We start from the raw sequence: 13,038 nt of genomic DNA, 5'->3' as shown, positions 1-13,038 counted from the left end.
ATATATATATATATATATATACACTCTATCACAGTTTTTCAAAGTAAGATTGGACATGACACACGATTGGCTGATTGACGGATGAGCCGCATGATCGGCATGGAATTTTTACATTTTTTATTATTTTCCATCTCCTGCACCTGTGTGCAGCCCACAGCTGCAGAGGAAGCTTTCTCCTGCAGCGTGTCGTATCTCCGCTCTGCAGCAGAGAAGTGGGTGTGGCTGTGAGCGCTGACAGACAGCAGATTTCAGGACATTCTGTGTTCTTTTAGAGCGTTTAGGGTTTAGAAACATTGTTTAGAATATTGCAAGAGGGTTTAAAGGGTTTAAAACACCTGTATATATATACATTTATAACACCTTTATTTATATATATACAGTTGTCCCTCGTTTATCATGGGGGATCCGTACCCTGAAGCCCCGCGAAAAAATCCTGGTATGGGGGCCTTTCTGGGTGGAGTTTGCATGTTCTCTCTGTGCATGTGTGGGTTTTCTCCAGTTACTCCAGTTTCCTCCCACAGACCAAAAACATGCATGTTAGGTTGATTGGTAACTCTAAATTGTCTCTAGGTGTGAATGAGAGAGTGAATGGTTGTTTGTCTCCTTTGTCTCTATATGTGTCCCTGTGATGGACTGAAGACATTGTCCAGGGTGTCCCATGCGTCTCGCACACTGATGGATAAACATGGACAACAGTGATCCCCGCGACCCAAAAAAGGAAGAAGCAGGTAAAGTGTGTGTACAGTACACATATATGTGTGTGTGTGTGTGTGTGTGTGTGTGTGTGTGTGTGTGAGAGAGAGAGAGTTACAAACAACAAAAAGCTCTGTCAGTCAGTTATCTAATGTGTTTTACAATTTTCCTTGTTTGGAAGTGTATCTGCAGCCTTCCTACAATCCAATACAAAAAGTAAAAAATGTTTTAAAGTGCATGAGGCAAACTTGGGATTACTAAAAAACAAATGGGAGTTTCACATATTGGTAGGGTTCTAAAGCAATAAATGGGCAAATGGCTCTGTCACACAAATGAATAGAATTATTTGTAAACTAAAATCTAGAACCAGTATTTAACACGTGTAACTATTCATTCGTTCATTTACTGGTTTGTTTGTTTAAAAGGTTTAGATTAGCAACTTGTACTTTTGATAAAATCTTGATCAAATGCATGCCTTGGTGCAATTTATGTGGTCACCCTTCTGCTAACCTCTTTGGGACATGAAATATATCTTTGATAGCAGAAAATCAAAATCACTCAGTTTTTACAAGAGTTTATGACTAACTGAATATTTGCCTCTAAACCTGTTAATGACCAGTGACTGAAACAGAAGACGCTCTAAAGGAATGGATTTGGTTTATCAACCTCTACAGACTGCAGACATCACACTAATCAAGCAAGATACATGAAGTATGGTCAAAGGTTCTGGCTCTGGCCCAACAGGAGTTACAGAACCACAAAGCTGAAAGGCAAAGTTTCAACATCAACTTAAAGGTTATTCCGTCGTGCGCACACATATGCACTGAGGGCTGAACTGATTACAGTCTGACCCCTAAAAAACGACCACAAACCCATTTACTGCAGCACCACTGTGATAAAGTTACAAACTTATAGTTAAGGTTGTTTTAATGCATTTATTTTATTTAACTGATTCGGTTTAGGTGGTGAGCCTTAAGGTGGGAAGGAGGACGACAAATGTCAATAATTATTTAGGGCCAATTTATTAAATGTGTTTTAAAAGCATTTAAATAAAAGAAGTACCCTATGCACACTGAGTCACCTATAAAAATTGATTTCCTTTTAAAGACTCCTCTCAATCTAACACTTTGAATTTTATTATTTTTTTTATCTCTGAGCATGAAACTGCTGACACGGCAGGAACACACGATTCAGACGCGTGACACCACATGTGTGAATCTTTTCTCATACAGCTCAAGATTAAAGTTAATGTACCGGACAAGTCAAAATTTAGGACAAGGAGGACCAAAAGGACCTGAAGTGAGCCGTTCATGTAACGACGCCCATCAGTATCCCAGAGCTGGAGCTGCTCTACAGAAAAGACTAAAGTTCCTCCAGGCTGATCAATAGTTTACCTTTAGCTGCAGTTACTGCTGCACAAGGGGTTCATGTTAAACACTGAAAGCAAAGGTTTGCATAGTTTTGACATTCAAAGATGTGAACCACTGGATCATTGACTCCTCACTCTCCCCCCCCCCCCCCCAAAAAAAAAAGTACTTTGAGTTACCATATTTGCCGGCATATAAGTCATACATTTTTGCATAAATTTGCAAGTCATGCAACTTATACACTGAAGCGACTAATATACGTTTTTCCACATATTTATAACCCAATGTTTGGCTGAGATCTGACGATTTCATTCATTCTGACATGAAAAATATTAAACATTTGTGGCCGCTAGAGGGCCATCGACTAATATGGCAAGCCAAGTGTCTCATTAATAGGTAAAAGTGGCTATTAATGAGACACTTGGCTTGCTATAGTTACCAGCTTCGTCTCGCTCCGGGACTCCTGGAGCAAACATCAAATCGGCTGCAATTTGCCGCGCCGTCCAGGTGAAATGCAGCTGATCTGACCATTAAATGCATTTATTAAGGAAAAGTTCAACTGAGACACACCTTAGCTATAATGTCGAGCTAACAAATAATTGTTTTTGTGCTAATCTTGTTAAATTATTGTTAAAGTCCTCCCATGCACGCTACCACGGCCGTCATTTGGCAGCCAGTCGAGTTTTGGCACAACACCGGCTCACGTTTCAGGGTTGTCAGCGGTGACGCATAATAGATGCAACTTATACGACAAAGCGACATATTTATGTTTTTTCCACTTTATTAGACATTTTTGGACTGATGAGACTTATACAGCGGTGCGACGTGTGCGGCAGCAAGTACGGTAATCGTTTGGTTTTCTTTTTTTTACAGTTAAGAGTAAAATTCTGAGACTGTTTCAGATTATATTTAGGCTAAATTGTAACATTCAGGAAATCTTGTGTTAAATTATGCGTGTGCTTTAGATAAGAGGGCAGCATCTATTTCATGGGCCCACCTCACTGCAGCTGCAGCTACCTGCTAACATTTAACTGTTTCCTTGAGTTATGAGACCAAAATCAAGGTTCAGTGTGTTCGTTCTCCGTGCAGATGTTTTCTATATCCTACACACTGCACACACACGGTTGTTTCAGAAACAAAATGTTCTACGATTTAAAGAGTGTAACCAAGCTGTGGATTTGACTAGGCAGGTACTTGTCTCCCACGAACAACAAATATTTGATATTGCATGAGATTAATTCAAATAAGAACGAAAAGAAACGTGCACAAACCACTGTCTGGAGCTTCACGATGTTCCAGCTGCTCCGTGAGATGACTTTGCACAGAATAGCTCTTGTGTGTGGAATCTAACAAGAATGGCTGGTTTTGTTTCCGAGTGGTTGGGAGTTTACCTGAAATGCCGTCTTGGTGATTTGCTTGAAGGCACTGAGGGTGCGGAGAGAACTCAGAAGTCTATTTTCTGAGTGTCATTCTCAGGGCGGGCGATGAACTACGGCTGCATCCAGATCAGCTTTACACCTACGAGGCGACATTAAGTGAAAATAAGATTACTTAAGAAATAAACCAAAAGGCTTAAGGACATCTTTGATTTAGCATTATTTATAATAAATCAATAAATTATGATTTATGCATTTAACAGCTGCAGCTATCGAGCTGTTCGGTGGATTTACTTGTTATCTGTAGCTCTGAGGTGGAAAATGAGTACAAGTGAAAGGCACTTCAAACGCTTTTCCTAATATTAAAAGTTCTGACACAAGGAATCTAAAGTCTTGCACCAATGAGCATGGAGCCGTTCAGTTAAATGTACAGAGATTATTTGTTCCAGCGTAGCTGTCTTCAACTCTCATCACACTTTGAAACAAAACACAAGATTATGGATTTCCTGATGCATGCTCAATAATCCAGGTAGAAAAATCTAAAAAAGTTAAATCTGGTCATTCAAAAAACAAAACAAAGCAAAGATTATGGAGTTAACACTTTTACAGCCTCTTCTTTCATCCTCACAGAAAACTCGACTCGCCTGTTCAGCATGTTTTAGGCTTGGCGAAAATGTTTTGTCTGTTCTTTTCAGACTAACGTGCACTCCAAAGGTGAGAGCAAGGTTCAGTGGTCTGTAGATTTTCACGTTTTGACAAGTGTCAGAGACCGGGCTCTGCATAACCTACCAACTGTACAACTTAACTAGAATTCTGACTGAGCTTTGCTCTTTAAATGGCAGGTTTCTAAAGGGTTTAGAGAGATAAAGGCAAGAAAATCAGCTTCTTGATAGAGCAACCTGTTGGAACAAAAAAAAAAAAGGGGGTGGGGGGTCAAACAAACAGTGCAATAGTTTCACACATTGCACTGACACAGCAAAGCAATCACCACAGCAATGGGTTAAAGTCTGAAAAACAGGGATGGAGGGTCTGTTTTCTGTTAAATCTGATTAGCCACTGGAATAGTTCAGCCATTATATATATATAGCTTTTAGTATGCAAGTACTGGTTTCCATTGTACTTTATGTAGTACGCTGAGAAGTGTACTAGAGATGATGAAATGGTCCGCTCAGCCTCTCTGGCTGATCTGCAGAGGTGAACAAGTGTGTGACTCCAAAAAGGGCACTTTTATGATGTTGGCACGCTGTGAGACAAGAAGGGACATTTATTTACTGACACTGTAAAATGATCAGAACATGTCCCAACCTGGCCCGCAACATACTTTTGAGCAGATTATCCCACTCCTAAAACCTAACTTTGCAAGTTGAACTAAGCTGTACAGAAGCTGTTAATTTACATGACCCCCCCCCCCCCCCCCCCACACACACACACACACACACACACACACACACATCTGTACAGTACAGTAATGTCATCTGTGCTTCACCAGCTTCATGTCTGCCTGCTGCTTTCTGGAGCTCTGAGAAATAATCTATCCATGGGTCTTCGGAAACTTTTCAGATTATGTCGTGAGTATGTTTGAATGTAAGCTGCAGGCTTAGTCCTCTGGGGCAAACACAAAACCGCATTATTGTGCGTGTCAGGTGGGGGGGTTTGGGACAGGGTGGTCTTACCGTGACTCGCTGTGGGACAGTTCTCTCCGCTCGGCAGGACTGATGCATTGCGCTTCTTTGCTCAATTTGGAGGAGGAGGGGGGAGGAGGGGGGCAGGCAGATGCAACCACCTAAATTAACAAATGAATAAATTAGGCGTGTAAAAAAAAAAAAAAAAGTCACCCAAAGTGAGTTTTTAACTCCAAAACGAACTTTGTGCGGGCGCAGTTCCCGTCTCCGCTGTCCCGCTTCTGTGCCGGGGGGGTCCAGTCACTCGGAGCTGACGGGCAGTCTGGGGGGGTCTGTCGCTCCCTGCCTGCTCCTCTCTGAAAGCGTCAGTGCGGGACCTGTTGGAGGTGGATTGCTGCGTGTCTCCCTCGTGGACCGCCGGGCCATAACTTGTGTGTCCGCGCGCCGGAGGAGCGGCTGCACCTCCTCCTCTGTCATCCCAGCCTCAGCATCGCCCGCAGTGGGCCGAGGAGGAGCAGCCGGGGAGCGCAGCCCTAGCCAAGCCGGGACACGTGACCGAGCCCCCCCCCCCCCCCCGTTTAAGAGGGGTGGGGAGAAACCACCTCCTCAACATCCCAGTCAGACTTTACTCGGGTCATTCGGTGCGTCTCTGGACATGGAGGCGGGCGAAACGTTTTAATTCTCAGCCAGAGAAACCTTCATCTTTAGTTTTGCACAGAACACAGAGAAGTATGACTTAAAGCGACAGTTCAGCTCTTTTGAAGCTGGGTAAGGTGCACCAGGGGCGCACATAAATTAGGATGCAATACTTGGATGACAAAAGTAGAACTTCAGGGTTTCACAATAAATTATAAGACCACTATAGTGCAGGACAGTATTAGTTGCGGGGAGTCATGTCAGCAAGTGGCACATCCAGTTTTATTTTAATGGGGTGGCCATGTGGGGGCCACTGAAAATCCTGGGGTGGCACAGCAAAACCAAAAGAATTTCAGAAATTCTATTATGCTGTTGTTGTGACAAGGTTATTAGAAAACTTTAGCAACAAAGAGTTGGTGTAGTTCAGTTTCTTATAGATTGTGACGTTCAGAAACCAGAACAAATCATATTTAGAGTCCCGCAGCAGTCCATGAATTGTCCTAACATTAGACTTTTTGGCCTTTCACCTACAAGATCTTAATAAAACATTCATTAGAAACAAGTCTCTTCAAGTTTAAAGCCACCATTTAATCTAATTATTGTAAATAACGTTTTTGTTTGGTGCTGTATACTTATGTGAACAAAATAGGTACTGTAGATGTCCAAAACTGGGAATAAAGGGACAAAAAACAGCCATGAAGTAAACAGAATTTACTAAAATAAATAAAATATCATGCATAAAAACCCAGCATCCTAATGTTGAGGACACTGCTTTTACAAGTTTCCTTGTTCAGTGAAACTAGATTTTAAGTAAAATGTTTAATTTTTTAATAAAAATACATTTATAGTTTAACTCATAATGGCTCAAAACAATGATTTGTTTTATGCATATAAGGTTCTCTCAATCCTAAATAAATTAAAAATGCACAACAAGCAAAAGCTTGGAAGATAAAACTTTCTGGCCAAGGAGGGCCACCAATTTTTTTAAGGAGGGCGATGCCCCCCTGGAGCCCCCCCCCCCTGAATGTCAATATGCAGATAATGAATACTTTCAGGCACTAATTCATTGAGGGATGGCTACAGGAAAGTTTTCCTCACAAATGTATTCTTCTGCAACTTTATGACAGTCCAAAAAAGTGATAAAATCCTCTCAGCCCATTTAAATATTAGTAAAGGATATATGCTTTACTCTAATGAAGACAATGTTCACCAAACTTCTCTGTTCGTTAAACAGTTGCAGTATAAAAAGGTTTAGTTGTATGTGAGAAACTAGCGTCTGCCAGCATGTTTTACAACTCAGGTCTGTGACATTGTTTTCAAAAGATTGTGTTTAGGCTGTCTACATGAGAATGCAGACATTGTGCTCCGTGTTCTTAGATAACTGGGCTGTTGTTTTACGTACTCCTGTTCCATTTAAACAAGCACCAGTTAGACTAGATTTGTTCTACTTTGATAAACAGGACACACATGATTCATCATTACTTCACAACACCCTGAATTTAAATTTAAGGGACGATACAAAGTTCTGTGACAGGGCTTTTAAATCACCATCAGTAAAAGTATTTAAAAAGTGTCCACATTAAATGCCAATTTATTTTTTTATTATTTAGGCAACAACCCACTTTAGCCATTGGCTCATCTGTGGAAACAAAACTTTATTTAGCCAAACTGAGGTCACAAACAAATACTTAAGATATTGTTAATAAACTCAAAAAAAATCCAAACTGTTCCTTTAAGTGTTTCCAGTTCAAACTGGCTTCGTACCTCAGCAGTGAAAGCTGCCAAAGAAAATCAATGGGTTAATCATTTTTTTCAAATGTTAAAATAATGAATACTTAAGACATGGGAGGGTGGCTCAAAGTCAAGTTAAAGTTTATTAAAGGTTGTTATTCAGTGATTTAAGAACAGTGATGTTAACAACAAAACACAAACGCAGCCTAAACACGTCTGAACACACTAAAACATACGAGCTGTTCTATAAATAACACCAAGATTTATCCACAACGAACAGTAACAAAAGCCTTGTCCTAAATATGCAGTTTGTATTCATATCAAACACAGCAAATCTAAATAAAACCGGTTTTCATTTTCTCTGATTCATTTGGATTGTGTGAAATATTTCATGTGCTCAGATGTACACTTCTCTAATATTCATTCAACCTTTCATTTATAATATAAAACTCTTCGAGGGGCCCGTTGTCTTCACGATGCAATCTTGTGCACTGCTACTGTGATGGTCCCGTGACTCCTCACCAGAATGTTTCTACCAAACAACCAGAAATAAAAACAGTGAGCTAAGACAGACATTCACATGAGAAGCAATTACTGAAGCAGTGAACAGGAACCATCGAAGAGGAGAGGACACAAGTTGTGCTTAATGGTAGATCTTGTCCACTGCTCAGTCTTTCACCTCCACTATGATGACACAATACACAACTGTACAGTTGTAGGATTGTTGTGTACTGAGAATAATATTACGCAAAAATATCAACCCTCTTTAATTTCTTTACAGTTTGCTTTCAAGCACCCAGACTTTGTCATAATGGTTTTAAGTTGTCATAAAACATGTGCTTTTTCATTTACTTTTTATTCTTTTATAGTACTTAACTGTGACAGTGCATTGTTCAAAAATTAGGAGCTCTATGAAACACCTTTCAGCAGATTAACAAAATCTGAAAGTTATCCAGCGCAGACCTAAAACAGGGAGCGGGGATGTCAGCTGATCATCTATCGAATGACAAGTTTTCAGATAAAAGCTCTTTGAAAAGTCTTTTGTTGCTGATCAAATACTATTTGGTTTGTCAAACTGTGTTACCTTCGGTGTTTTTCATAGATTTGACCCCACCAAAAACTGGAAGCAAGTTATGTTCTTGCGACAGGAGCTAAAGAACACCCTAAAGATCTAATTTTTCATTTAATCTATTTACCAAGTTTTCTGTTATGAGTCGACAACGCTGGTTCATGTCTAGAATTTAAGAGTCTCCATCATCCACGACGGATCAGAAGCTTAAAAATAAATTAGAATGAGATGAAACTGAAAATGGGTGAAAAAGCAAAGTCCACAAAAAAGCTGCACAAAGACTTAGAAACTGACTAAACCCACTTTAAACAACTCCCAAGCAAAGGGAAGACTCTGTGGTGGATTTTCTAACTAAACTGTCTCAACACAGAAACAGGTGAAATAAGCGATGTCTTCAAAAATGGTCTTTGAATTTGTTTATTACACAGGATGCTTCACACAGCCTGCAGAGGATGTGTGCATGACAAAAAGTCCAATCCAGCTTTATAGCTGGATACATCTCCTTCAGGTGATAAGAGACAGAAAATGGGTCAGAAAGACATTGTGCTCCGTGTTCTCCGATAAATGAGGCTGATTGTTTACATACTCCTGTTCCATTTAGATTAAATGAAAACCTAGTTAGACAAGACCTATCAATCACGAGACGTATTTGTTCTATTTTGATAAACAGGAGATGCAAGATTCATCATTCCAAAACACACTGAGCACAGTACTTTTCCACTGTGAAGACACATAATAAGAATTTATATTTAAGGTAAAGTACAAGGTTCTTTGCGACAACTCCTAATTTTGTCAAGTAGCCAATGTTTAAATTCTCCTTTTAATAATACCAGGACAAATTAGTTCACCAGTAAAAGAATGCTGAGTCACCAGGATCTTTAAATAATATATCTGAACCAGTTATTCTTCGACTAAATCCCTGTTGATGAAGACCGTCATTTTATTAATACTGAAAAAGTCAGAGGCAAAAAGCAAACTCATTCACAGCTTAAACTTTTATTACTTTAAATAATTGAGTACTTAGTACTATTTGTTCTGGTGCATTAAAATGATACTTTAAAAGACCAGAAGATGGCAGTATAGCCGCAAATACCAAATTCTACAGTAGAGAAATAAATAAATATAAATCTGTATGTCTATCCTGACTACGTCATCTGCCTCCACAAAAGAGGTGGACAACACCTCAGATGGACTGTCAGCCCCAAGTGAAACCACACAATCAAGAAAACACACACCAACATATTTTAAAAATCACATATTAACACCTCGTGCATGTTTTTTGGTACGTGATCAAAAACAAAACAAGTCAATTAAATTACAGAAAGTCTCGGGATGTGAGTGAACCAGGATCGGGTGCTGCTGAGCTGAACCACAGTGCTATCCAAGGAACAGAGTCTGGAGGCCAAAGCTCTGGTTCTGGATCTCTTTCAACAGCTTTCTTTAGAATTATTGATCTCCCCACACATTAATCAAAGCCACCACAGACATGCCTTAAATATCTACGCTAGGCTAAAAAAAGAAAAGCTCCCAGTGCTCACCCTGACTCAGACTCCAGGCACACGGTCGGTGTGTCTGTCGGGTCTTTGATGAGATCTGCAGCTTGCTTGGCCAAAACGGACACAACACCACCGTGTTCGTCAGTCAAGGACCCACGGCCTGCAATTAAAAACACAAAATACGCAGAACAAGTAAAACAAATCACTGTATCTGTCTATGAATTTAAACTACATCTGCTCTAACCAAAAGTTAACAGAAACAGTCAAATTATCTCACTTTAACTTTAATAAACACAGAGATGTGGATTTTTACTGCACTACACTAAAGTCTACAAATCAGCCACACATCACAAACTGATTGCCATCATGTATCTCCCTCAACACATGACTAATCAATTTTTATGAATAAAAATGCTTAAAATTTACATCATCTGCCCTTTTTTAAATCTGAACAAGACATAAAAAGCGAATAAAGCTCTGAGGAAGTTAACATGGAACTAATCTCTCTGAAAGATTACCTAGTAGCTTCTCTTATATTGTCACTATAATATTATTTAACAAAAACTAACTTATATCATACCGTAAGATTATTGATTAAGACATAGACTCTGTAATATTAATTGCTAAAATAATCATTTAATGTCTACAATAAACATTTTTGTTCTGGGGTAAGGCTTTGTGATAGTTGATAAAGACTAAATATGCTCATATATCCTCGTGGGAAACTGAATGCTTTGCAACAACTTTTCCTCATTTATCAGTTGCAAATCTTACAGAACAGATCAGAGCTGAAACTGAACAGTGTAAGATAAACAAATTAATAAACCTGAGGATTCACTTGCTCATTGACGGGGAAACAGTCATATGCTTTGACTGACGTTGTTACTTATTGACAGTGAACGATGTGCATGATCAAATTATTGTTATTTTCTGCAAGGTTACAGAGCATTTAGCCTAACTGCGTTATGCATTTGTTCGTGAGTAATACCAAGCAAGAAACAGTTGCTAACAACATTACGATTAATCTGCTCTACTTGTGGCACACTTTAACACCAAAATTGGCAGTCAAGAGATTACACAGCATTCATTTTTATATGGAGTTAGCCTCTGAGATTAAATTAAATTGCAGCAATTTCCTGTTGATCTGTATTATTCTCTGATGGGCTCATACCATCAGAATGGCTGATCTTATTCTCACTGCATAAATACACACATTGTAAATATTTTAAGAGTTATAAATAGGATAATGTTAGGTTAAAAGTAAAATGCCTCAGCTTTTATCTCAAAGGTCTAGTAGCAACTTATAGATGTATACTAGTTTAATGTAATAAAAAAACGAATGTACATACATGTATTAAAGTTTGTCGTAGCCCATTTACATGTGAGGTGAATGTTGGCAATGAGTCTTCAAATACTATTATAAGTTAAAATTGGATGAGTTTTATGGCATGAGTTTTTATCCACCAATTAATCATGGCGTCCTGAGTTAACCTAGTTTAAATAACCATTTATATATAAATTATATACGATTTGTTTCCAGCACGTTTGTAACTGTGTATACTACTGGTGATGTGAGCTACATGACTGCAATTTGGAATTAAGAAATCGACAAGTTTATTAAAAGCTACGGTGAACTGTTGTCCCGTTTTAAAAACTCACATTTGATGAGATTAACATGACTGGGTGTTTGTAATCAAATACAATCAATTTTGAATTTGTTCAGCAAACTTATCAGACTTTATTACGGTTGGTTTGACCATAGTTTTAAGCTGCGTTTAAGCTCAGACACCTTCTATTTAACAGCAAATTGAGACTGAATATGTACCGCTGAACTATTTGTATCTGTAAATGTCATTTAGTAATATCTTACAGCCCAGGTTGTGTCCTTGTTGGTCCGTGCAGAGAACACCGACAACTGCTGGATTCTTCATGCTGCCAAAAAAACAGGAAGAACTGAAAAGTCGTTTTTTATGCCACAAAAAGTTAAGTACGCGCGCAGTTACAAACAGGTTTTCACTTACGTGTCGTCGAGGTGTTGTTCAAGAGTCGACTCCATCGTTGACAAATAATAAGTAAAAGAAAAATCAAATTTACTGCACAAAAACCTGGTGTTGTTGTTGAAAGTTTCATAGATTTTTCCGGGTACAGTCAGCTGACCGTCACGTGCGTAAGAGTCCCTACGAGGATCAAAAATGACAAAACGCGACACAAGACCAAAAAAGAAAAAAAGACTTCCGGAAAAAAAAAAACATTAGGAAGAGTTATGATAAATGTAGATGTGGTAGGAATTTTACGCATTTTATTACAATATCTTTGTTTTGATAGTAGCACATTGTCGAACTAGTTGTAAAAAAGACGGACGGACGGACAGACAGACAGACAGACAGACAGACAGACAGACAGATCTTTTTTCACTTTATTCACGCAGCCCTCCCTGAGGAAAAACATGACACACACACATCAGATTACTTTGATTATTTTCATCCTCTTGAATATATATATATATATATAAAAAAAAAACCTACAGATAATTCGACAACAAAGTCCATGCTCAAAAATCCAGGTATAAAATCCAACATTTTTCAGTCAGGTCATCTGGACAGTTTCAGATGACCTGATGGAAAAATGTACAGATAATTCGGTTTCCACTGTTTTCTACTTAAATAATTAGTCATGTTTAGATGTTTCTCATCAAATAGACAATGCTGAAATATATCCAGTCTCACTGTCTCTACAGTTTTAACACAGTTACTTGGAGAAACATTTTTGCTCCTTGATATTGACGTGATGTTGACAATAAGAAGCCAAATTACCTATGAAACTACAATTATCTCCACCAGACCAGCTCAGGATGGGAGACTGCGACAAAGTGGATTCAACGCAATTTGCTGGCTTCCTCAGATAGATAACTTTAACTGATTGCCTTTTTCATGCATGTGAATATTTTTGTACAGTGCCCTGAGATGACTTCTGTTGTGATTTGGCACTATATAAATAAACTCTCTCTCTCTCTCTCTCTCTCTCTCTCTCTCTCTCTCTCTCTCTCTC

General features: G+C 38.9%; 2 protein-coding genes across 2 annotated transcripts in view; both read right to left on the bottom strand.

Annotated features, from left to right (window-relative positions):
* The window catches only part of slc16a4 (solute carrier family 16 member 4), a 29,095-nt gene extending 23,542 nt beyond the window's left edge, over positions 1–5,553 (bottom strand). The window contains exons 1-3 of the mRNA XM_037684209.1: positions 5,302–5,553; positions 5,110–5,219; positions 3,452–3,578 (exon numbers count right to left, since the gene is read on the bottom strand). The gene's annotated coding sequence lies outside the window, so the exon portion shown is untranslated. The remainder of the gene's footprint in view (positions 1–3,451; positions 3,579–5,109; positions 5,220–5,301) is intronic.
* A 1,989-nt stretch (positions 5,554–7,542) lies between these two features.
* Positions 7,543–12,153, bottom strand: lamtor5 (late endosomal/lysosomal adaptor, MAPK and MTOR activator 5). Its single transcript, XM_037684208.1, has 4 exons — positions 12,012–12,153; positions 11,861–11,922; positions 10,033–10,150; positions 7,543–7,957 (listed from the first exon to the last, which is right to left on the bottom strand). Exons 1-4 carry the CDS (start codon positions 12,044–12,046, stop codon positions 7,897–7,899), a joined length of 276 nt encoding a protein of 91 aa, XP_037540136.1. The 5' UTR covers positions 12,047–12,153; the 3' UTR covers positions 7,543–7,896.
* Between the last annotated feature and the right edge of the window lie 885 nt (positions 12,154–13,038).

Source organism: Nematolebias whitei, chromosome 11, assembly GCF_014905685.2.
Source record: "Nematolebias whitei isolate Nwh7 chromosome 11, NemWhi1, whole genome shotgun sequence".
Taxonomy (NCBI): Eukaryota; Metazoa; Chordata; class Actinopteri; order Cyprinodontiformes; family Rivulidae; genus Nematolebias; species Nematolebias whitei.
Note: the sequence above shows the minus strand (reverse complement) of the source record. Positions and strands in the feature narration are given on the sequence as shown.